General features: G+C 45.1%; 1 protein-coding gene across 3 annotated transcripts in view; it reads left to right on the plus strand.

Moving 5' to 3' along the window:
- SUCO (SUN domain containing ossification factor) overlaps positions 1–5,398 on the plus strand; it is a 98,129-nt gene extending 92,731 nt beyond the window's left edge. For all 3 annotated transcript variants that reach the window (XM_032775855.2, XM_032775873.2, XM_032775889.2), the window contains 2 exons: positions 2,795–2,850; positions 3,400–5,398. In XM_032775855.2, coding sequence (XP_032631746.1) covers positions 2,795–2,850; positions 3,400–3,846 — 503 coding nt within the window. In that variant the 3' untranslated portion in view covers positions 3,847–5,398. The remainder of the gene's footprint in view (positions 1–2,794; positions 2,851–3,399) is intronic.
- The last annotated feature ends 19,757 nt before the right edge of the window (positions 5,399–25,155 follow it).

Raw genomic sequence — 25,155 nt, forward strand, 5'->3', positions numbered from 1 at the left:
CTCATTTGTTCGTTTTTTACATCAGCATAGATATCGGCCAGCAGCTATATTTTCAGTCTCTTTTTTTTTTTTTAATCCCCCATTTTAGTATATATGAACCTATGTGAAAACTACTTCCTGCTTCAGGAGCAGAGTGTCAGAAAAGAAAAGAGTAAATCAGGAGAGTCCAGTGGGCAATCACTAAGCCTTGAAATGAAATCAAGTGGGGGTAGAAATCAGTCATTACAGAGCTGAATTCTTACTCTAAATTAAATGGAGAGCACCTTTATATTTGGGAGTCTTAAGAAACTGGGTTCATTTTAGAATAGTATTGTCAACATTGAATAAACAAATTGTTGTTCAAAGAATATTGCCAAATATTTTTAAATGAAATGAGGGCACAGAGTATGTAAACTAACCTCCTATATAAAACCTGTGTGTAATTATAGTCTTAACTTGAATTTGAGTGTTGTTATACCTAGTGCCTAAATGCTATGGTGGAAGCTTAATTTTTTTTCTCAAAGTTCAAGATTTTCTGAAATGTGAGCCTAAATGTAAGGCCCTAAATAAGTTAGTGCACAGCAGCTCCCATTCAATCCATACTTCATCAGAAATGTGCACTTACAGTACTCCATACTCTGCAGAGAAGAACGTGTGGTGTTAAATCAGGCATCTGGTTGAGTTTATATAAACTGGGGGATACTAAATTCAAAAAAGGTAATGTTCTGAGATATTGCTGTTGATTTTAATCTCTTGGTGTTTCTAGTAAACTTGAACTCCCTTTATGCATGGCTTTGCTAGCTAGCCTTTCAGTCTGTTATACAGCAATGTATACATAAAAATAAGAGTGTTATCTCCATTCTTTTGGAGGTCCTTGATACTAAGGGTATGGCTACACTGGCACTTTACAGCGCTGCAACTTTCGCGCTCATGGGTGTGAAAACACACCCCCTGAGCGCTGCAAGATACAGCGCTGTAAAGCCTCAGTGTAATCAGTGCCGCGGCGCTGGGAGCACTGCTCCCAGCACTGCAAGCTACACTCTTAGAGGATGTGGTTTACATGCAGTGCTGGGAGAGCTCTCTCCCAGCGCTGGCACTCCGACCACACTCACGCTTCAAAGCGCTGCTGCAGCAGCACTGTGAAATTTCAAGTGTAGTCATACCCTCAGTATACATTTACAAACCCCTCCATTACTCCCACCTGCAATGGCAAGCAGAAATATTGTAAACATGTTTCATTTGATACGTTCAATAATATAATATTAAATACCAAGGACTCTGCTGTAGTTAGATTTACATATCTCCTAAATTTGGGGTCACTGTCTTTAAGGGGCTGACATCATCTGCACCTAGCTATGGAATTTGCTGGTATGTTGCTATTTTTGGAGGATCACTTCCCCAGATCATACATCTTCACTTGCTAGTGCTCCGGAAGCAGGGGGAGTTAGCTCATAACTAAGCCATATTATTCTAAGAGGAACTCTGGAAGGAAAAATCTGAGCCTGACAATGTTGACCTTAACTTTAATTTACACCTGTCAGTATCCACAACTCTCTGTGCACTGGCATGTTTACAGTTTGTGTGTATCTGAAAAAAATAAATCCAATATAAAATATAGCTTTCTATAATACGTTGATTTTGTAACAACCCTGAAGGTGTTTAGGTTCCGAAAACATTTCCCTCAATGTTTTGGGGGCCCAGATTGAGACCATTTTAAAAGATCATAACTTGGTGGTGCTGAACACCTGTCTTAAAGTGGCACAAACTGAGCGATCAAAATATTAAGGCATCCAAATTAACTAGTGACTTTGCCTCTTTCACAGATGAAATCTTTTTTCCAGCTTTCATGTTAAAGGAAAATGGAATCCAATTTCGTCAGATCAGTGCCCTGCTAAAATAAACGAAGTGCTGCTAATTGCTAATTAACCAAGAAGTTATACTTTTTTTCCCTTTGTGCTTATGGTGTGAGCAAAATCACTTCAGTTTTTTTTCTACCTGTGGGAGCCAAAAGAAACCACGCACAAAAAAATGAATGAATTTCAAAAGTGTAGTTATGGAGACCACCTAACACCCAAATTACTTTCTTTACTAATATCTTATGTGTTTGGTGTTCTACACCTTTATGCTTGGAAGCATGGTAATAAAAATACTGAAGACATGGTATGCTGCTCTTGTGTCGGTCTCTTTCTTACAGCACTAGGTACACATTGCGATGCCTCCAATTATATCTTGCTATAGACTGGCTTTCTGGTATGTAGCATTAACTCTTATTTGTGATGTAACCTTTTCCAAAATATTTCTGCAGATGAATCTTTAGTTATATGGTCTTTCAGCACAAGCAAGTTTGTTTAATACTGAGCTTGTTTGGAAGATGATCAGTGAACTTCTAAGGAGAATTGTGCAAGGAAGCCAGAAAAAAAACCTTTATTTAATAAGGAAATGCTTAAATCTGCCCCAAATACAGGGTCCTTGAACACTCCCCTCTCTTCCCTCTGAAAATATATTCTGCAAATCTTGTCTATGGTCTAATCCCTCAAATGAGATCTGCAGTTGCAAAAGTACATAAATTGAGCAGAAATTAGCTACTCTGGAGATAAAACTTCATACTGAACATTTTGATGAGTTTACTTTCCATGCACATGGATCTTGTTAATATCTAATCCATAGTATTAAGATGTATGCATGGAAAGTAGAGTAATAGTCCTTGGGATGAGGAATGAAATCTCTTATATAGTTTCATGGTTTTAGATATTAGTGTCTGTGGTTTCAGTTAAATTTTATTGTCCTTTCATATGTAGCCTTTCTTGTCTTATAGTGGATCCAGATGACTTCTACATTGTAGAACCTCTGAAGTTTTCACCAGAAAAAAAGGTATAGTAGCTTCCTTCCAGTTTTTGCAAGAAAAACGTGTTTTGAAAACACTACCAGTAGATGGTGCTTTTGTCGGTCACTTACCTACAATCAGGCTTGAAAGAATAAGGTTTTTATTGGTAAATGTCAGTAAATACTGACTTCACTATACACACACAAGCTGCTGATAAACATTTACATCAGTGATAATAAAAATGTACAGATAGGCATAGTAAGAAAAATGCTGACGGAGAACTTGAGTTTGATTTAAACGTATTTACCCTTTTTTTTTTTTGCCATGTGATGTTGATGGTTTGTTCTAACAGTTAAAGCTTTACCTTTTTGAATTTCAGCATCTACAGTCATTAAATAATTCTGACCCCTCCCCATAATTTACCGCAACTGTGAAAATTTAAATAATAATTAAAAAATGCTTAAAGATAAACATCAGTATTAGCTATCAATTACAAGAGTTCTGCCAAGCCTATGTATGACCTACCAGTATTCACGTTTGATATTATTTCCTGTTTGCGTTGCACTATTTAACTGTTTCCCCTTTTTCTACTTTAGAAGAAACGTTGCAAATATAAAAGTGACAAGATTGAGACTATCAAACCAGCATCAGAGCCTCTGCATCCATTAGCCAATGGGGAAATAAAAGGAAGGAAACCCTTTACGAACCAGAGAGATTTCTCTAACATTGGAGAGGTATATCACTCCTCGTATAAGGGTCCTCCATCTGAAGGAAGCTCAGAAACCTCATCACAATCTGAGGAATCCTATTTTTGTGGCATTTCAGCATGCACAACCCTGTGCAATGGACAGACCCAAAAGACAAAAACTGAGAAGAGGGCTTTAAAACGAAGGAGGTCTAAGGTTCCAGACCAAGGGAAGTTAATAAAAACTCTAATACAGACTAAGCCAGGGTCAATGCCTAGCCTGCATGACATAATCAAAGGAAACAAGGATATAACAGTAGGAACACTTGGTGTCACAGCAGTTTCTGGACAAATCTAAAACTAGTTGAACTTCTCATACAGGAGATTTTTTTTGTTCATCTGAGAACAGTCTGCATCTTGTGGGAGAGTGGTGGGAGAAGAGATGAACTAACTGGAAAGTATTCAGAAATTATGGTTTCTGCCTTTTTTAAATAGATGGGATTGTGTCAATCTTGGTTATGAGTTTCAGCTTTACAAGGCTGAGGACTTCCTATGTGGACAGCTTGGGGGTGGGAGGGATCGTTTTATAAAGCTTTTTTCACAATTACTGGGGCAAAGATAGTTGAAGCCCTGTTTGTTGGGTGGAATAGGGATAAAAGCTTAATCCTCTTCCTTTAGCTTTGTTCCTATTTCTTGCACCTTCCCGTATTTATGTGCCTTTTGTCTATTTATAATGCCACTGGAAGAGGGAGAAAGATAAAACTGTCATTTGATTTCTTTTGTAACTTCTCTCGCTTTTTTGAGGATGCAACACTACAGTGCTGTAAAGGGACGTGTTGGCGTTCAGCTGGACTCAGTAATGTGGGCCGGATACTGTCGAAATACTAACATGGTAGACTTGCTGATTAGATCTCAGTTTTGAAAACTCACTTGGGGAAAATATCTTGTTAGAAGGAATTGTAATGCCATTTATTGCATTTTAATCAATTTCAGATGTGTATTTTATTGCGTTAAATTAATGACAGGTATAAAGTAACACTCACTGTATGTGAAGGATCTCATACTGACAAACATGCCTTTGTGCCCCAGACCGACTTTCGGAATTCTCTGTTACAATATTTAACCGAAAAGGATTGATGCTTTATTTTGGTCACTCTGTTTTCTGTTCTAAGAATTTGGAAATTGGGGACTATCTACAAGGAGAAATGTAAGGGTGACTAGGTACAGCTGAAGATATAACTGTCCTAACCAGTGCTGGGGACAAGTGCACGTGACAAATGAAAGTGAGTTTGCCAAGCCTTGATGAAGTTGAACAGCTCAAGTCTATTTAAAAGTAGATATTTCCATAAAGTTTGCTTTTGTATTGGCTAACACGTGCAGTGTGTGTATGTATGTGTGTATGTTTTGGTACTTTCATATCTGAGTTTTTTTTTATTTTGACCATGATTGTATATTTGGATAAAATAAAATGTTGTGAATGTGTAGGTGAGTGAATGGGACAAAAGGTTATTCCTTTTTGAAAGGAGTTATAGGTTCATGTTGTAAAACTAAGTTAACTTATTAAGCACTTTTAGTGGTACCCTTTTTTAAACAGATCGAATGCCTTTTCTGGGTATTGTATGTAATGTGACTTATTTAAAGCCTTTGTTTTTGCTGCTTTCATGTTAGTTTATAAATACTTTAAAGTGATGTACTTTTACAGTTGGTCTGCACAATTAGCCATTCAGAGCACATGGATCTGATTTATAGAACATGTAATCGGAAAGAGCTCCAAACAAGAATGAAGAAAAAATGTTTATACTATCTGAGTGCAGCATACAACATTGTGGAACAAGAATATGTAACTACAGAGCTGTAGTGCCATTAGAAACTGTGAATTTCCAAATAAATCTGAACACTTGTCTTATAAATTTAGTGGCATTTCTTTTCTTTTATAAATCACATGTTAATTGGTTGAAGCTCAAACTCATGAAGCAATGTGGTTTTGTTCTCAGGGCAGTGGACTGCGGCCCTAGGAAACATGGTTCTTTTTTGAGTGCTTGCTCAGGTCGATTCCATTCTAGGTGTGCGCGCACCACATGCACAGTTGTCAGAGACTTTTGTCTTAGTGGTATCCGTAGGGCTGGCTGTGGCGCCCCTTTGAGTGCCATGCTCATGCATCAGTATATTAGGCGCTGCTGACCCTACACCCTCTCAGTTTCTTCTTCCCGCCCGTGATGGTGGGTTGGAGTGCCTTATCTTGCCTTTAGCAAGAGCATTAGCAGTTCTTCATAGTCTTTTGTTCTACCTAATCTGTACATAGTTAATAGTAGTCAGAGGAGTAATGTAGACTGCATGCCTTGGACATTGAGTGCGCTAGCCTTCTACATCAACCGAACCAAGCCCTTCCATAAGTCTATGTAATTGTTTGTTGCGGTGGCTGACAGGATGAAAGGCACCCTGTATCCACCCAAAGAATTTCTTCTTGAATCACCGCCTGCATTCCCTTCCGCTATGATCAAGTGAAGGTGCCGCCCCCAGCGATTGTCACCACCCACTCGACCGGGGCTCGGGCCTCTTCGGCAACTTTTGTAGCCCAGGAGCCTATCCAGGACATCTGCAGGGTGGCCACCTGGTTGTCTGTCCATGCGTTTATGTCCCAGGCCTGGATTGATGCTGGCTTTGACAGAGCAGTACTGCAAGCTGCAAAACTGAACCCTGAGCCCACCTCTGTAGACACTGCTTGTGAGTCATCTAGAATGGAATTGACATGAGCAAGCAGTTGTAGAAAAAAAAGGTTACCTTTCATAACTAACTGTTCTTCAACACTCCTACCCCTCTGAGTTGTCGCAAGAAGGAACCAAGAGGGCATAGGGTCAGTGGTGCCTAATATACTGACGCATGAGCGCGACACTCAAGGGGGAGCGTCACAGCCAACCCTACAGATACTGCTAAGAGAGTCTCCAACAGCTGTGTACTTGGGTGAGCACACACCTAGAATGGAATGGACGTGAGCAACACATCTCGAAACAGTTACAAAAGGTAACTGTCTTTTCTAATCCTGGCTCGGGCACTGATATGCTATATGATCTTGGACAAGTCACTTGACCGCTCTGTGCTTTGGTTTTCCCTCCCATCATCTGTGTTCTCTTATTTAGACTGTAAACTCTTAGGGCAAGGATTTTTTCTTGTTTGAAGAGCATCCTGCGTCAGGGAAACATGATCTCAAGGCCTTTAGATGTTGGTGTAATATAATAACCTATTCTACCACTTCTGTCAGATATAAATGTTGTTTTATCATTTCAACTTCACTGGTAAAAAACTTATTGTGCAACTTTTTCTTGTTCCAGTGTCTTTAATTGTAATTTATCCAGAACATCATTTGAAGACACAGTGGGTATGCTGTCACTGTTCCTCAGGCAAGAGATTGTTAGGCCTGTGTTTAGCAACATGTCGGGATCAAGATTTTTCTTTAATTATTGCCCTGGCTCCTGTAGCTGTCTCTCTCTTTTTTTGGTAAGATTATTGAAGTTGTGATGAAGCAATTGAAACCTTGAACTTTTTGACGCCTTTCAGTTCGGCTTTAGGTGTGAATACAGTACAAGCACTGCACTGGTTGCATTGGTCTTTCTCCACAGTGGTCTACAGAAAATAGGTGACCATACTGACAGGTGTTGAATTTTGATTTTACCATAAGATGGTTTTGACTCTGTGGACTTTTTGGAGTCACAGTTATCTCTTTGAGGTTCCAGTGGGTGGGTTTTAGGTTGTTTGCCACAAGGCTTTCATTTATGGGTTGCCATAAGATTCTATTTGTCATTCTCTGTTCAGTGGGTAAGTAAGACAATTAAGGAAGTGGGCAGTGATATTGGTCAAACTCTTGATTCCTGCTTGGGCCTTTCATGTTCCCTCTTCTGTTCTCCTGGTGCCGGTTACTCTGGGATAGGACACCTTTATGCAGGGTCCTTAACCAAGACTACATTGGGGGATGTAGCTTCCTGAAACTTTTTACCATTCAGTTCTTCAAGGTTATGAATATCTCTTTTCCAGGGATGTCTGCATGACATTCATACAACAGTAACTTTTAACCCAAAGAAAGATTTATTAAAAACAAGGAATAGGATTTAAAAAACCTGTTTCTTAGGATATGTTTGCACTAGCACTTTTGTTGGTTACACTTTTTTTGTTGGTCAGGGGAGGTAAAAAACACACTCAGCACTGACAAGTTCTTTGAGTGGTTGTTCATGACTGTTCAAAGTAGGTGTGCGCGTGCCACGTGCACGCCAGCTGGAAGATTTTCCCCTAGCAGCGTCCGTAGGGTCCACCCTGGCGCCCCCTGGAGTGGCGCCACTACGGTACCCTAGAAAGGGGCCCGCCGACCCTCCACCCCCTCAGTTCCTTCTTACCGCCGTTGACAGCTAGCTGGAACTTCTCTTGCACTTAGCAAGTTGGCAATGTCCTATCCTTGTGTATTGTCCATGTATGTAGTTACATTATAGTTAGTTTTACTTAGGTCATCGTTCTTGGTAGTTGGGGGGTTCCCCTCATGTTTTCGTCGCCCGCTGGGGCATGCCTGAGTCCTCCATGTTTAAACTCTGCAAGGACTGCGGGAAATTCATGCCCAAGAGTGACCCACACTCTGCTTGTTTGAGGTGCCTCGGAGAGAGCCACCAAAAGGACCGGTGCTCTATCTGCAGAGGCTTCCGCCCGAGAACTCTCAAAGACAGAGCTCAAAGACTTAAGAGTCCTCTTGATGATGGAGGCTGCCCTGCGGCTACCCTCGGACCCGGAACCGGCCAAGGCGGTGCCCAGCACGTCTTCCTCAGTGCGGAGCGCCCCCAGCACCGGTATCAGGACCTAGGGCCCAGCCCAAGTCGTCTAAAACCCGGCACCAGACAGAGTCAGGTCATAGGAAGTCGGCCTCAGTGTGGCACCGCTCACCGTTGCTGGTGCCTGCTAAGAAGAGAGAGCCGGTGAGGGAACGGTCACCCCACCAGCACCCGAGGCCAACACCGTCTGCAGGTGCAAGCAGACAGGCTGGGCTACAGCCCTTGGCTGCTCCGTCGACCCCCGCACCGCAGAGAGGGCAGTCGAGTCCAGACCGGCCTAGATCCCCGGACCTCAGTGGAGACTTGTGCCTCCCTTTGACACCGGAGGCGTTCGAGGTGGCCTCAGACTTGATGGGACTCCCGGCACTGGCCTTCCCACACTGTAGGGAGTTGTCTACCACGGCCCATCCCCCAATACAATCGAGGGGCAAGCCGGCCATGCTGTTGCCTCTCTCCTCGCACTGCGCTGCTAAGGCAGCACCGGACCAGATAAGAGGCTCCTCGCCGCCTCAGCACCGCTCACCAACAGCACCGTGTGCTGCCCCCCCACCCCAGGTCCTCATACTCAGAGACTTCAGACTCAGAGGCAGACTCCTACTGCTCCAGCCAGTTGCGGAGCAGGAGATCAGTTTCGGGGGCAAGCCACCAGCGTCACCCACATTGGCAGCAGCAATGGCATCCGCCCTCGCAGTGGCCGTTTTGGACCCTCTGTGCCTACCACCAGTTGGTAGGCCAGGCGTGTGGTCCTCGATCAGGGTTGGCCTCGGTCTCCTCGGCGTTGGTGGCCCTGGCGCAGCTGCCTCCTCCACCGGCACCGTCGCCGGGCAGGGGTGTGCCATATGCAAGTTCAGCATCTCCTAGCTGGGCAGCGGCACCAGCAGCTGCTACAACAGGCACCGCCCTATATGCCAAGTCGCTCACTGGCGACCCCGGTACCGGTCGTGGTGCCGCATTTAGAATCGGAACTGGCCCTGCAACCAAAGTACCATGTGCCGCAGGACCCTGAAGGACTGCACGCACCGGAGGAGGGGCCAATCCATGTAATTTCCTCGTCTTCCTCCCCGGACGAAGCGGTCTCGGGCATGGCTGTGGCACCGGCCTTGGAGGACACTTGAATCCTCCAATAACTGCTCCAGCGAGCAGCTCAGAGCCTCGCAATCCAAGCTGAGGAAATCGAGGGGGACGCGGACCCTGTAGTAGGCAGGCATCCTGACTCCCTCAGGGCCATCCAGGGTGGCTCTCCCTCTGATAAAGACCATAGCGGATACATCCTGCACCTTATGGCAAACGCCAGCCTCGCTGGCCACCTACTGCCAAGAGAACAGAGTGGCACTATTTCGTCGCCTCTAAAGGGCACGAACCACTTGTACACAGCCCCCCCGCCCCCGGACTACCTGGTGGTGGATGCGGCCAACCAACAGGAGCGTCAAGGGTTTTGGGGGTCAACACCAAAGAGCAGGGATGCTAAAAGACTTGACTACTTTGGCAGAAAAGTGTACTCCACGGCAGGCCTACAATTCCGCATTGCCAACCAACAGGCAATTGTAAGCCAATATGGTCATAACACGTGTTCAGCCATGTCGAAGTTTGCGGAGTTCCTTCCCCAGGACTCGAGGTCAGAGTTTTCGGCCCTGGTGGAGGAGGGGAAGCTGATCTCCTGAGCCTCTCTCCAGGCCGCCCTGTAGATGCAGCGGACTCGGCCTCACGCACCCTGGCCACAGGCCTGGTCGTGCGGTGAGGAGCCTGGCTCCAGGTCTTGGGCCTGCCCTATGAGGTCCAGCAGACCATTCAAGACCTCCCCTTTGAGGGGCAGATGTTTCTTTTCAGAAAAGATGGACAAGCGTCTGCATAGCCTAAAGGACTTGCGGGCCACGCTCCGCTCACTGGGCTTGCATATCCCTGCCACCCAGCGCAGGCAGTTTAGGCCGCAGATGGCCCCACGCCCCTACCAGCCTGAGACTCGCCAGGAGCTGGGGTGCAGGCGGGACAGAAATGGCAGGAGGCATCACCAACGCCACCCCTCCAGCCAGGCGTCCGGTCAATCGGGGCCTAGACCCACTATTTGATGGTACAGGTGAGGGCGACCTACCTATTGAGACTCTGGATCCTTCTACCCTTACCTTTGAGTCACGTCTGTCCCCCTTCTGCCGTGCCTGGTCCCAAATCACGTTGGACAGCTGGGTGCTCTGCACGGTAGAGGAGATATTCTATCCAGTTCTCCTCCCTCCCGCCCCACCAGCCCCCCATCCCATCTCACGAGCAGCTTCTAAGTCAAGAAGTGAAGTCCCTCATGGAGGCAGGGGCGGTGGAGGTAGTCCCTCAGGAGCTCAGGGGCAAAGGCTTCTACTCCCGGTATCTCCTAATACCAAAGGCGAAAGGGGCCTGAGACCCATCCTAGACTTGCGGCAGCTGAACAAGTTTGTACGAAAGCTCAAGTTACGCATAGTCTCCCTGTTCTTGATTATTCCCTCCCTGGATCCAGGAGATTGGTACGCTGCCCTCGACTTAAAGGACGCTTATTTCCACATTGGCATAATTCCCCAACACCGTTGGTACCTCGGGTTTGTCGTGGCCGATGCCCATCTGCAGTTCACGGTGCTCCCGTTCGGCCTGTCAGCTGCTCCAAGGGTCTTCACGAAGTGCATGGGAGTCGTGGTGGCCTTCCTGTGCAGGTGGGGCATCCAGGTATTCCCCTACCTGGAAGACTGGCTCATAAAGGGCCGCTCCAAGGAGCAGGTGGAGACCCAGGGGTCGTTCATCAGGCAGACCTTTCTCAATCTCAGCCTCCTCTTGAACGAAGCCAAGTCCACCTTGTCTCCAACGCAGCGAATAGAGTTCGTAGGAGCAGTTCTGGACTCCACCCACGCCAGAGCGTACCTGCCGGAATCCAGGTTCCATGCGATTTCCGAGCTCATCCTCGGACTGCACTGTGCCTCGATTACCATGGCGCAAGTTTGCCTCTGGCTGTTGGGTCACATGGTGGCGTGTGCCTATGTGGTAAACCATGCCAGACTCCGGCTTTGCCCGTTACAGTCCTGGTTAGCGATAGTATATCGTCTGGCCAGGGATCCCTTGGACTCAGTGGTGTTCTTTCCCTGCTTGGTGCTAAGCTCGCTGCGGTGGTGGCTGGACCCGCAGAAAGTGTGCATGGGTGTCCCCTTCGCTGCCCCTCAACCCTCCCTCTCCCTGGTAACAGATGCCTTGGATCGGGGTTGGGGAGCGCACCTGGGACACCTCAGGACGCGCAGGGCTTGTGATTGCCGGAGGACCTCGAGTTGCATATCAATGTCAGGGAGCTGAGAGCGGTTTGCCTGGCTTGTTTGACCTTCTGGTCCCACCTGGCCAGCAGGTGTGTTTCAGTCCTCTCAGACAACATGTCGGCAGTCTTTTATATCAACAAAGGGGGGTGCACGCTCCTCTCCCCTGTGCAGGGAAGCCCTCGGGCTGTGGGATTTCTGTGTCCACAGTGCTACCCACCTAACAGCATTCTACCTTCTGGGGGAGCAGAACGGTTTGGCGGACACCCTCAGCCCCTTGTTCTGGGGTCACGAGTGGTCCCTCCGATGGGACGTGGTATGCTCAAATTTCCAGCTCCGGGGCTTTCCCCGGTTAGACCTGTTTGCCTCGAGGGAAAACAGAAAGTGCCGACGGTTCTGCTCCCTCCTGAGCTGCAGTCAGGAGTCTCTGTTGGATGCCTTCCTACAGTTTTGGGGGTCGGTCTGCTCTACGCCTTTCCTCCGATCTCCTTGATACACAGGGTGATTTTGAAGATTTGCTCCTTGATACACAGGGTAATCCTGATAGCTTCAGCGTGGCCGCGCCAACATTAGTACACGTCACTCATGCACATATCCATTCAGGCGCCCCTGACACTGCCCCTGCTCCCGGACCTGATCACACAGGACCGGGGCTCCCTTCGCCACCCAAACCGGGAGTCCCTTCACCTCACAGCATGGATGCTCCATGGCTGAACCCGGTGGAGATGCAGTGCTCCCAGCAGGTCAGACAAGTGCTGCTTGGTAGTAGGAAACCGTCAACTAGGGCCACCTACCTGGCCAAATGGAAGTGTTTCTCCATGTGGTCAGGTCAGCGAGGTCACAATCTGCTGGGGGTCCCAATCCCTGTTGTCCTAGACTATTTGCTGCACCTCAGACAACTGGGCGTCTCTGTTGTAGCTTCCTACTCAGATTTGAACCTTAGCGTTCATAATCTGAGAAGCTAGCATGAACCCCTCTAAGCTTAATTACCAGCTCAGATTTGATCTCGCCACCATCCAAAAATTCCAGGGTTTTGGCTCCCTCTGGTCTCCCCAAACTCTTCCCTGGGGAACCCCGAGACTCAGAAGCCTTGAGTCTTACCACAAAGGGAAATACCCCTTCCCTTCCGCCTCTCTCTTCTTACCCAGACTTTCCTCTCTGGGCTAACCTGAGAGTTACTGATGCAATCTCTTTACATCACAATACCAAGAGCATGTCTCCTCTATTCCACAAAGAGACAAACCCCAGTACAAGGAAACGAAATGATTCTCTCTTCTCTTCCCCGTCCCACCAATTCCTGGTGCTGCAGAGCTCTACCCTCCGTAGATCTAACACAAGGAGAATTCCCTTCCCTTCGTTCCTTAGCCTACCCAGAGAGAGAAACTCAAACAGTCTTAAAAAGAAAGCTTTATATAAAAAAGAAAGAAAAACAACACAATGAATATGATCTCTGCATAAAGTTGACATACACAGGGCTATTACTTAAAAGAAAAATATAATAAACAGACTTACTCAAAAGAGATACAATTTAAACATTCCAGCAATACACACATGTAATACAAAACAAACATATAAAAGCCTGTTGTTTGCTACCTTTGTACTCACAAACTTTGAACTGAAGATTGAAGCCTTGAAGATAGAAAAAAGCCTCCCATAGCCGAGAGACAGACAAAAGACTCAGACCCAACATTCCCTCCCTGAGTTTTGAAAAAATCCAGTTTCCTGATTGGTCCTCTGGTCAGGTGTTTGGTTCCCTTTGTTAACCCTTTACAGGTGAAAGAAACATTAACCCTTAGCTATCTGTTTATGACAGTCTCCCTCTCCTGCATTCGTGTTCACTTGGCCATTTCGGCTTTCCATCTGAGAGAGGGGGGTACCTCGGTGTTTGCGAACCCGCTGGTCGGGCATTTCCTCAAAGGTATGCACAGACTATTTTCGCATGTTCGTCAGCCGGCCCCTACTTGGGACCTGAATCTGGTCCTCTCCGCCCTCTGGGGACCTCCCTTTGAGCCTGTGGCTTCGTGCTCCCTTTTGAACGTATAAGACCGCCTTCCTGGTGGCGATCACCTCGGCCAGGAGGATGTCGGAGCTCAGGGCGTTAACATCCGAGTCCCCGTACACTGTCACTGTTTTCTATAAGGACAGGGTCCAACTTAGACCTCATCTGGCTTTCCTACCCAAAGTCGTCTCACAGTTCCACATGGGACAAGATATTTTTCTCCTAGTGTTTTATCCAAAACCACACTCTTCCAGTGAGGAGCGGAGGTTACATTCCCTGGCTGTCTGCAGGGCCTTGGCTTTTTACATCTAGCGTACCAAGCCATTTAGACGCTCAACTCAGCTCTTCATCGCAGTGGCGGATAGGATGAAAGGGCTCCCGGTCTCCTCTCAGCGAATCTCTTCGTGGATTGCAACCTGCATCCGGGAATGCTACCGCATAGCTAAGACCCCTGTTCCTCCGGTCACAGCCCAGTCCACTAGGGCGCAGGCCTCCTCTGCGGCATTCCTGGCTCAGATCCCGACTCAGGAGATTTGTAGAGCGGCCATGTGGTCCTCCATCCACACGTTTTTGTCCCACTACGCCATCATGCACCAGGCTAAGGATAATGCAGCCTTCGGTCGTGCAGTACTCCAGTCAGCAGTGATCTCCTACCCCGCCACCTAAGGTTAGTCTTGTGAGTCACCTACTTTGAATGGACATGAACAACCGCTCGAAGAAAAAAACGGTTATCCACCTTTTAGTAACTGTTGTTCTGGATGTGTTGTTCATGTCCATTCCAATACCCACCCTCCTGCCCCTCTGTCGGCATGCCGGCAAGAAGGAACTGAGGGGGTGGAGGGTTGGCAGGCCCCTTTATAGGGCGCCATAGTGGCACCACTCCAGGGGGCGCCAGGGCCGATCCTATGGACTCTGCTAGGGGAAAATCTTCCGGCTGGCGTGCACCCAGCATGCGCGCACACTTACTTTGAATGGACATGCACAACACATCTCGAAGAACAACAGTTACTAAAAGGTCGGTAACAGTTTTTTTAACTGACAAAAGTGCCGGTGGGGACAGAGCTATGTTCTCGGGAGATGCTTTCCTGCCAACATAGTTGCTGGGGCTGGTTTAATTATGCCAGTGGAAGAGCTCATGAGGCCATTTGAAATGTAGTTCAATCAGTATGCAGCGGGAAAACACATTTTTGTCTCTAATCAGAAGCACATACTTTATTCTTCCTTAGGCCTAGCTGAGAGACAGACCTGGAATGAAGACAAGTGATCCTGGTTGTAAGGAGAAGTTTCTAGAGCATATAGCAACAATAGATTCTGCCCCATTGATTGAAGTGGTATGCCCATATTTCCACAAGTGCTTTTGTATCATGGACTGCTTCTGGAATCTTTTATAGCACAAATGGCTACAAGCACCTTTTCGTCATAAGTTTGTCTGGATATTAGTGACTGTTTTTACTTTTCCATAGTTGTGCCTTTATCTCCAGATAGGATTACTACCAAGTGCAAACAGGTTATCCTTGAACGTGGAAACTACAGCTAGGGAAGAATATTGCTAATTGCTTGCTTAATTGTTTTGGCCATGTGAAGCATATTACACCTGTTCTCCAAAGGCAGCACTAGCTATTGCTGGATGCATTTCAACTTATCAGATTCTTTATGGCTCGAATCCTAGCTCAAGAAGCCCAATCTCTCCCTCTGTGCTATCATGATAGGTGAGACCAGTGGGGGCTGTTTTATTTATACACTCTCTACATCAGGGACAGGACATTCATGAGAACAGAATTGCGAGGAATGCAGGGACCTTTACTCTTGAGTGGACGTCTCTATCGCTTCTCAATAAGTGGTATATACTGTCTTAGCTCTTGTCTAGACTAAGAGTATGCAGCAAGCTGGGGTGTAAATTTACATGCACTAGCATGCTGTGCACTCTCTGTATGAACCCTGCTACTGCACACTAAAAGTTCCCTAGTGCATAGTGACCTACTCTTGTTTCAAAGCAAATTAGATCAAATCTCACTAGAGAACTTGTAGCGCATGGCAGCGGGGTCCACATGGACAGATGGTGCACCATAGATTTACACCCTAGCTTACCATGTGCTAACTGTTCATCTTAAATAAGTCCTTAAATTTCTATGCATCTCAAGAGACTGATAGGCACGTTTTATAAATATCCAGGAAAGCTAAGTATTGCATGCCGCTCTGTGGAGTCTTCTACGATAAGATCCTTGCCTTCCTGGTAAGTTTTAAAATGAGCAGTATTGGAATATTTTGTGAAGTCACTGTGCATACTACTGGTTGTACTGTACTAGCAGCACAAGAATGGGGAGGGAACAGAGCTATCAAGTTAACTTGGATGGAGGAAACTTCTTAAAGACAGTGTGGCTGTTAAAATTCCCCACTGCAACCAAAAGCTCAAGGTGATGAGAGAGAGAACTGTTCGATACAATAACTTTTGGGAGTGCTCAGATACCATAGTGATGGGTGTCATCTCTAAACCCAGAGCAATAGAACAAAATCCTTCATAAAGTAAGTGGTTTTTTTTAAATTCCATTAAACTTCTTATAAAAGGGCATCTTTGACTGAGTGAAATTTGACTGCTCTGATTAAAAGAACCAGAGAGAATGGCACCTTAGTGACTTTCCCACTGCAAGAGAGCTCACATAACCACATTATCTTCAAGTAGTGTCTGTGGTTGCTCCACTTCAGATGCATATGCGCCTCTCGCCCTTGGTTGGAGATCTATAGCTAGCAACATCTGTTTGGCCCACACCTGTGCTCTCTGCCTCCTCATGGCAGACACAGGCTACATGGAGGTTGTGATGAGTTGCCTTTGGGGTGCCACCTGGAACTGGGGTACCACTGAGCCCTCTGACCCATCAGCCTGGGGTCCCTCTCACACTGTGCTGCTGTGACAAGCTGCAGAGCTGCTCCCGGTCTTACACCTCCACCAGCATTTGCACAGGCAGGGACAAACCCAGATGCAGTTAACATGCGAGCTCTCTGATCAGCCACTGCATGAACCAACAATAGAGAGGCTAGAGCCAAAATAGCCACCAGCTTCACAGCCTAGGACCTCAGAGCTGTACTGTCCTGCTCTGGTCCATATCCCAACCAGTATGAATTTATTATCCAGTTCGCCTCCCCCTCAATGGGCAGAGGAAATGCAACAAGTCTGTGTTAAAGCAAGCTGCTACTTCCCTCCCCCCACCCCCAAAGACTTCACTTAAAGGCACATTGGGTTTAAATTAAAACATAAAACAAGTTTATTTACGAAAGATAGATTTAAGTGATTATAAGGGATAGCAAACAGATCAAAGCAGATTACCTAGCAAATAAAAACAAACTAAGCTTAACATACTACATAGCTTCCCACTCTGAGAGATGGTACAAGCAGGCTTGCAGATTCTTAAGGTACAAGCAACATTTGCTTTGCATCTTGGAATCCCCAGGTTTTCATACACAGGATAGAAATCCCTTTAGCCTGGGTCCAGCACTTCCACCAGTTAGGTCTTTGTTCCTCAGGTGTTTCCCTGGAGTCATCTTGTGCGGGGAGAGAACAACAGATGATGTCACTCCCAGCCTTATATAGCTTTAGCATATGGCAGGAACCCTTTGTTCCAAAACAAGTTTCCAGACCAATGTGTGGAAAAATACAGACTATTCCAAAATGGAGTCCGGAGTCATGTGGCGTGGTCACATGCCCTTGCATACTTTGCTGAGTCATAGCAGCCATTACTTACAGGCTGTCTGGAACATTTACAAGAAAGTTAAGATCTTCCAGGGTCCATTGTCTTTGCTGATGGTCCATCAGCACTGATTGCTTTCTTCATTGTTGTACCTGAAAGGCTAGTTGTAGGTGTCATCCAGAGTAAGCATATTTGAATACAGATTATATAGTCAATATTCATAACTTTAGATACAAAAATATACATGCATACAAATATGATTTGCTGAATATGATTATCCTATCTTCTGAAACCTCACATGACCCATCTTGTACAAAATGCATCATAATTATGCCATGATCATCATATAATACCACTATGGAGAATATAGGGTGCAGTGTCAGGGATTTATGGGCAAACCATCTTCAGTTACTTCTCCATTGCCTTGACCTGAGATGGAACACTAGCATGTTTTCCTAGAGCATACTCTACCTTTTCTCTTTCTCAAAGTTAGTTTGTAGTTTTAGTTTTCTGTTTAGTATAGTTAGTTTTAGATGACAGGACTGTTTTCCCCTCTCTTTTCCCCGGGGAGACCTGTCTTCTCCTGGCAGAATATGCCTGGTTCATCAGTCTTCAAATGTTGCCTCTCTTGCCAGGAGGCTGTAATGGTAAGCCTCAAGCACTCCAAATGTGTAGTACTTCTCAAGAACTACACCATATGACAAGAACACAAAATCACTTATTTTTGGATAACAGTCTTACTCATCCACAACCGTGCAGTTCCAGATGGCAAACTATCAGGTGGTCATGGCCAAACACAATTTTACTAACCACAACAAACTCATGGCCTTTATTGAACAGCTGCCACATGACTGCTGGGAGCAATTCCAGTCCATAGTTGGAGGGTCAGATCTAGGCCAGCATGGCTCTCCAGGCATCCCTAGGTGTTACACACACTGCTCCCCGATCCATCTCTGCAGTGGTAGTTATGCGCAGGGTGACATGGTTCCAACTTTTGGGGTTTCCAAGAGATGTTCAAAACACTGTTGAGGACCTCACCTTTAACGGTCATAAGATTTTCTCGGAGACCACAAATGACTTCCTGGACGCTTTGAAGGACTCTGGGGGTTCCCTACATTATTTGGGCATTTATACACCTTTGAGTAAGATGTTTCAGTAGGTCACAGGCTGTCCAGAGATCTCACCCAGCACAGTTTGGAGTACCATCAACTCTCAAAATCGCAAGGAAAGATTTCTGAGGAAAAGGACCACCCGAGTGTCATCTAAACCACAGTTCTGTTAGGTTGGTTGAAGGTTCAGATCCTCTGTCCTCTGATTTCACAGTTGTGCCCCTTAGCCCACCTCCCGTCCTTTGGGGACTGCCTTATTCATTTCCACCAGGCTTGAGAATGGATCACCATGGAACAATGGATCTTGGATGTCATAACTTTGGACTAGGCTGTCCCTTTCCCATCCCTCTTTAGGGATCCCTCTGATGAGCTTCTAACTGAGTGAAGAGGGTGACTCTCTCCTCTGGCCAGAAGCAACAGAACTGGTTCCTTCCCCTTACAGAAGTAGGGGGTTCTACTCAAAATACTTCCTAGTACTGAAAAGGGATGGATGTTGGAGGCCAATCTTAAATCTAAGACAGCTGAACAAATTTGTGAAACCTCAAAAGTTCAGCATGGTGACTTTGCCAACTAATTTCGTCACTAGAGGAAGGGGATTGGTTTTCATCCCTCAACCTGCAAGATGCCTACTTCTGTGTAACTACACCCATTGCACAAGAAATACCGATGATTCATGATAGGCCAAGACCGTTTCCAGTATCAAGTGCTCCCCTTCAGCCTATTCTCTGCCCCAAACGTGTTTTTGAGGTTCTAGCAGTAGTGGCAGCTCATCTTCAGCAGGAAACGATCCTCAGACTTCAGTGACTGGCTACTCAAGGGCTGCTTTTTTGAAGCAGTTATCTACCCAGAAGGCCCTGACTCTGTTCTGGGAGTTGGGCCCACAGCTAAATGTAAAGAAATTCTGACCATTCTTCATTCCCTGTCTCAGGATGTGGGCTGTGCACTTCACCCCAACCTGGCAGTTCTATGCCTTACAGCCTGGCTCCTGCATAAGTTGTCAGGAATAGAGGTTTCCTGCTCTATGGAGGTGCAGCAGATGTTATTAAACAGTAGAAGATCATGAATGCACATTACATACCTGCAGAAATGGAAGAGATTCATCTGTTGGTGCAAATATTGTTCCCTCTGTCCAGAATCCGTTCCCCTTTCCCTCATGTTAGATAACCTGCTAGATCGGAAGACATCTGGGTTATCCATCAAGGTACACCTGACTGCCATATCAGCCTTTCATCCATGAATGATGTATTCTCTATTTTTGCTCACACTGTATAGTCCAGGTTTATTAAGGGTCTGGGTAATCTCTTCCCACACATTGGACACCGTCCACCATCCTGATTCTCAGCCATCTCATGAGACCGCCATTTAAACCAATGGTTCATTTATCTATGAAGATGGCCTTCTTAATTGCCATCACGTTGGCTGGTGGGGTCAAGGAGTTTGGATCTTCAAGGGCAGATTCTCACCCCACCCCTTTTGCCATGTTTTTATAACGATAACATCTCTACATTCATATTGTAAGCTCCTCCCAATGGCTAAACTGGATTTTCATCTTAACCAATCTATCCATCTACCAGTTACTTTTTCCCAAAATCTCAGGTCTCAGCATGAATCCTATTTCTCTACTCTGGCCTTCTACCTGGGTGGGACTTAAGCAGTTCAGGAGATCTAGAGTCTTTGGATCTTTCACAGATAGTTCTACGAGAGCTTCTATTTCTGCTCAAAGGCTTTCAAACTGGATATTGGGTTTAAGTTACGAGTTTGCAGCTGCTCAGAACTCACCCCCCACCACATACACACAGTGGTCAGAGCACATTCAACCAGATCACAGATTTTTGAAGAATGTCCCAGTATATCTGAGCAATGTAGAACTGCTACATGGACCTTAAGTCCACAGGTTTTCAATGCATTATGTCCTGCTCTGTGCTGTCAGGCCTGATGTGACATTTGGCTCTGCAGTACTGTCTTCAGTTGTGGAACCTGTTCTAAAGTGCCCTCCTCCTCCTAGGGATACTGCTCAGAAGTCACTTGAACTGGAGTAGCTGTAGGGACCCTACTCAAAGGAAATGTTACACTGTACTGTAACTAATTCTTTGAGATGCGTGTCCCTGTGGGTGCTCCCCTACCTGTCGTCTTTCTCTTCTGCTCTGGTTGTTCCCTTGGCTGAGGGGATGACTGAGAAGAGAAGGAACTGAGGGTGGTTCACCCATGCACCCATATATAGCCTTGGTGTCAGCCTCAAGGAGGGTGCATACACAGGCCAAACAGACACTGCTAGCTAGAAATCTCTGATGAAGGGCTCCAGAGCAGCACTCATAGGGGGACACATCTCGAAGAACTGCACAGGGTGAGTAAACGGTTCCTTATGTGATGTGACAAACAGCTGTTAAACTCATTCTGCTATTTCCAACTGGTGTCCAAGTGAAAATGTAGAATGTGCTAATTAAATAGTACAAGCAGGATAGAAATCTGAATTTCCCAATATGTAGGTAGATCACGCTGGATATGGTCAGGATTTCAGTTCCTAAATGTTGCAGACTCTGGGCCAGATCCAGAAAAACTGGCATCAGGCACACATTCTAGGTCTGTATGCCTGCTAAAACCACCTGTGTCAGAGGGGATTTATCCAGGGGAGGTTAAGTGGCTTGTCACCACTGATCTCCCCCATTTTTTCCACTAATAGGAGGGGGATGGTTCGGGTGTTCCATCAGGTCTCATTTGGAGTTTCACCACCAAGATGTCTTGGGTGTGCCCCCTTTCAGGTCAGTATTACTATTTTGCAGGCTGCACTGTCTGACTGTTCAGCAGTGTGGATTGTTTTAAATCAAAACTATTTTAATCAGCAAGCAAGAAACCTTGATTTACATCATTGCTTTTACTCTTATTTTGCATTTGTACTTTTTGGTTATTTTCCTAAAGAAGAGTTGATTCTCATTGGTTAGTAACCGATAAAACATTGATTTGCAACTAAATAATTTGGTCTTTATACTAAATTTGGTACTACGTTTTGCTAACTGGGGAATACGCTATATCTGTACATAAGTAATGATCTAGCTTAACGTACATTCAGATCTTAGTTTTTACATTTTTTTCTTTTGTTAGAAAAAGGTGAATGATGCATTTCTTACCAGCAACGATTAATTTTTTATTTGTGATTTGTGTCAAACTCTCTTTGGATGGAAATTCAAATAAATTAAAAATGCAGAAAAACAGCATTTTAATTCTATTAAATAAAGTTACTCTTAAATATGCTGAGTACACAAGAAGAATGTTTATCAAAACATTTTTATTTAAAACTGATTTAATAAAAGTGTTAGCCGTAGTCAGTGAATTGAACTGGTTGTTTCTAGTTGCCATGTCCTTCAAGATTTTAGAAGTAGTAGGTCTCAATCTCTCACCTAGTTTTTATTCATAAATTGGAAGAGGAAAATGTTTTCCTGCTTTTTCATCTACCAACTGGCTTCTTAACTATGAATGAACTAGGCATTGAACTGAACAAGTTGAATAAACTGAAACTAAGAAAATACACTCTCTCGCTGAACCTGCAGAAAAGGCCACTGCTTCAAAAGCTGATTTTGGACTCTGGTTTCAGGTGCTTGGCCAGTGACTTCCACTGTTTCCATTTTTCTTTAAATCTTGCTTTGGAAGCAAACATACTATGTAAATTTTATATGTAAATAATCAGTTTAGGCCTGATCATAGTGTTGTCATAATTTTAAAATTAATTTTAAATGGGTTTACTTTTAAAAACAAACGTATTTGCTTTAAATAAAGCTTGTTAAATTTTTGATTTTTATCTAGCCTGCTCTTGCCTGTGTAAGAGGTTGGAGTCTTTCTGCCAGCACCTGGTTGTCTGCCCACCACAAGGGCTTCAGCACGGTTCGTACCAACATCCTTGGGAGAATTTGGTCCACAACATTTGTTCTGAATTCTGATTAGTTCTGATCAACTAATCCCTTGATTTTGCATATGATCAACAGGCTCATCACTGGATTAGTTACTTATGCTACAATTGAATTCCTTCATTTAAAATTATCTCACATCATGGTCTTTCAAGGTTTGTTCCTGGCAAGTTCATAGTATAGCGGAGCACCAGCTCCACTATATTTAAAGTTGAGAAGCCATCATTACATAAAAGGTGACTCTTTTTCAAGTGCTCTAAAATCTGCATGTCTACTCAGAATGTTTGTTTGCCTTGAAATTTGTGGTGCCATGCGGGGTCAAATTAGTGATCCGCTAGCAAGAGATTCACTAGGGTTCCCCCTGCTGCAAAAAAAACAACCCAGCTTTTCTTAAAGTTGGCACAATCTATCACCATTTATTTACTTATTTATTTTATTGCATTCACCTGGAGCTCAGACCATGGCTTGGATCATCCCCAACTGATCTGTTAGTCAACATTTATCCCAGCTAGTTCATCCTTTTGGGATTCTGTGCCATAGACCATGTCTGGAGGCTTCTCTTTGGCCCATTAGCAATGATACACTCTGGACATTTTGAAGCAGGACCATTATCTCTGCTCCGCTACAACAGGTTACAGAAAGGGGAGGAACGCTTAGGAATCACTTAGCAGCCATGTGGCCTGGGTGGAGAGAATACTGGATGGGGACTCAGATCTGCATTCTATTCCTGGGGTAAGTAATTTTACTTCTCTGTGCCTCAGTTTCCCCATCTGTTAAATGGGGATAATGATGGTTACCTCCTGTGTAAAGTGCTCTGAGAAGGACTAATAAAGTGCTATATTAAGAGCTAGGTTTGATTACCTCTCCTCAGCAGTTTCTCAACCACAAATCTATGTGATAACTGTTACAAGCTAAATGGCCACGAACTCCTACAGAAAACATCTGTTTCAAACAAACAAAAAACCACCACCAAACAAATCGGCCAATTCACTGATGCAAAGCACTGTTAATGCGGAATTAAGTTTACCCTGCAGTGTTCTGTGCCTTTCCAGAACTCTAACTTCTAAAAACAAGGAAATAAGAGTTAAGGTACCTGCCCCCAGAACCTTAATTTTGCTGCCTTTGAGCAATGCCCCAGTACACTCATAACACAGCAATAACCCCCTGCTTGCTAAATCTGACAGCCCCATTGCTCTGACCCCAGGCAAGGTTAGCTCTTGCCTCTCTCTTCTCTAACTGAGTCAGGTGATCAAATTATTTGAGTCTCAACCCATTGAAACAGGGAAGCAGAGGCCTGCAGCCTCATTCGAGAGTTCAATAACTACTGACCACATGATGTACTTGAGTGGGTGTGTGTTGAACAACTGGTGGCATGTAAGGACAAAGGCCTTGGCTACACTACAAGGAGGTTGCTATACCAGCAAACCCTCCTAGCGGAGACACATTTATACCAACAAGAGTCCTTTTTTCCAGTGCAGCTTATACCAGGTTCACAGACAAAATAAACTCTGCTGACAAGGTTGTCTACATGAGGACTTTTCCAAGCAGTTTGATGTCAGTTAGGAGGGGATGGGTTTTTTTTGTTTTTTTTGTTTTTTTTTTTCCCTCCACACTCCTAATCAATCAGCAAAGTTATGCCAGAATTATGTTAGTAAAACTTTGATATATAAACCCCTTTAAGTCCCTTGGGTGTAGCTTGCATCTGCTTTGGCTGGAAGGACCAGCGTTCGAAGAACTTCCAAATGTGAGACCACTTTGCTGAGAGTTGTTCAGTGCCTTCTCTCTGCAAAGGTTAGGACAGAGCAAACCACAGCTTCCTCTTTTGCTGAGCTGGTGGTGTGTGTTTATTATTAGCAATACCTCTTTGATGGAAAACCTCTTAGAATTTCAAGCTCTCTCATTGCTTAGTTTTTCTCTTCATGTGGGCTCCCCAGTCATCTTTCATTTCCTATTTCACAGTTGTATTAACATGATGCTGTATTTCAAAATGTCTTTCTTTCTCAAATTGATCATAACTCAAGTTTAGAGATCATAGATCTTTCATTCAAAGTGCTCTACAGAATCTTGCCTGAAATTATTTTAAAAGAAGAGTCTTAGTTCATCTGGTGATCTCTCACAAACTAAGAAGGGTCAGGCTTGGATGGGATGCCCAGCAATCCCAAAATGCTGCATTCAGGTGAGCTCTAACTTCTTGTGATTCTTTTTTTATCATGAGTCTTGCAGTATTTAGTGTTGTTTGTAAAGACCTAGACCTTGGAGTCATGTGGGTACTTCAGAATCAGAGCTTTTATTTATAACCCCCCCCCACTCCATTTCTAGCCCTCAAAGTTACAGAAAAATTCTGGAAAACCTAAAGGTGCAAAATCCAGAATTATTTAATTGTGCTGAGGACAACCAGTCATGGCTCAGTACCTTGCTGTACTAGCCACTGTACAAGCAGACATCTCTGGCGTCCCTCCCCCCCAATTCAAAATGTTTTATTTCTTATCCTGTGATCTTTAAGCCAGTGTCACGATTTGTGGGGGCTGAGTTGTGATTCTGAGCACTTGGGGGTGGCGATCCCACATTCCTTTCCTCCCCATTGTATCTCAGCAAGAGGGAGGATTAGTAAGTAGTTAATTTCCAGAGAGCTGGCTGACCTGCTGACTGAGAGAGTGAATTTTTATCCACTTGAACACAAGAGATTTTGGAAGTGAAGTTGCATGTGCCTTGCTGGTTTCCCTGGGCTTAGCAAGGGCTGCCAAGATGGGTTTGGAGTGAGGGGTTGAAGGTCAGAAAATGCTCTTCAGAAGAAGCAAGATTTTATGGCATTTTTTCTGCAGCCCTCTGTTTGGTAACAAGTGGTTTGAGCACTTGGCACTCCACCTTGTGTCATGGAAAACTGGGCCCACACGGGAGAGCTTTGGGTGCAG

This window comes from Chelonoidis abingdonii, chromosome 7, assembly GCF_003597395.2.
Source record: "Chelonoidis abingdonii isolate Lonesome George chromosome 7, CheloAbing_2.0, whole genome shotgun sequence".
Lineage (NCBI taxonomy): Eukaryota > Metazoa > Chordata > Testudines > Testudinidae > Chelonoidis > Chelonoidis abingdonii.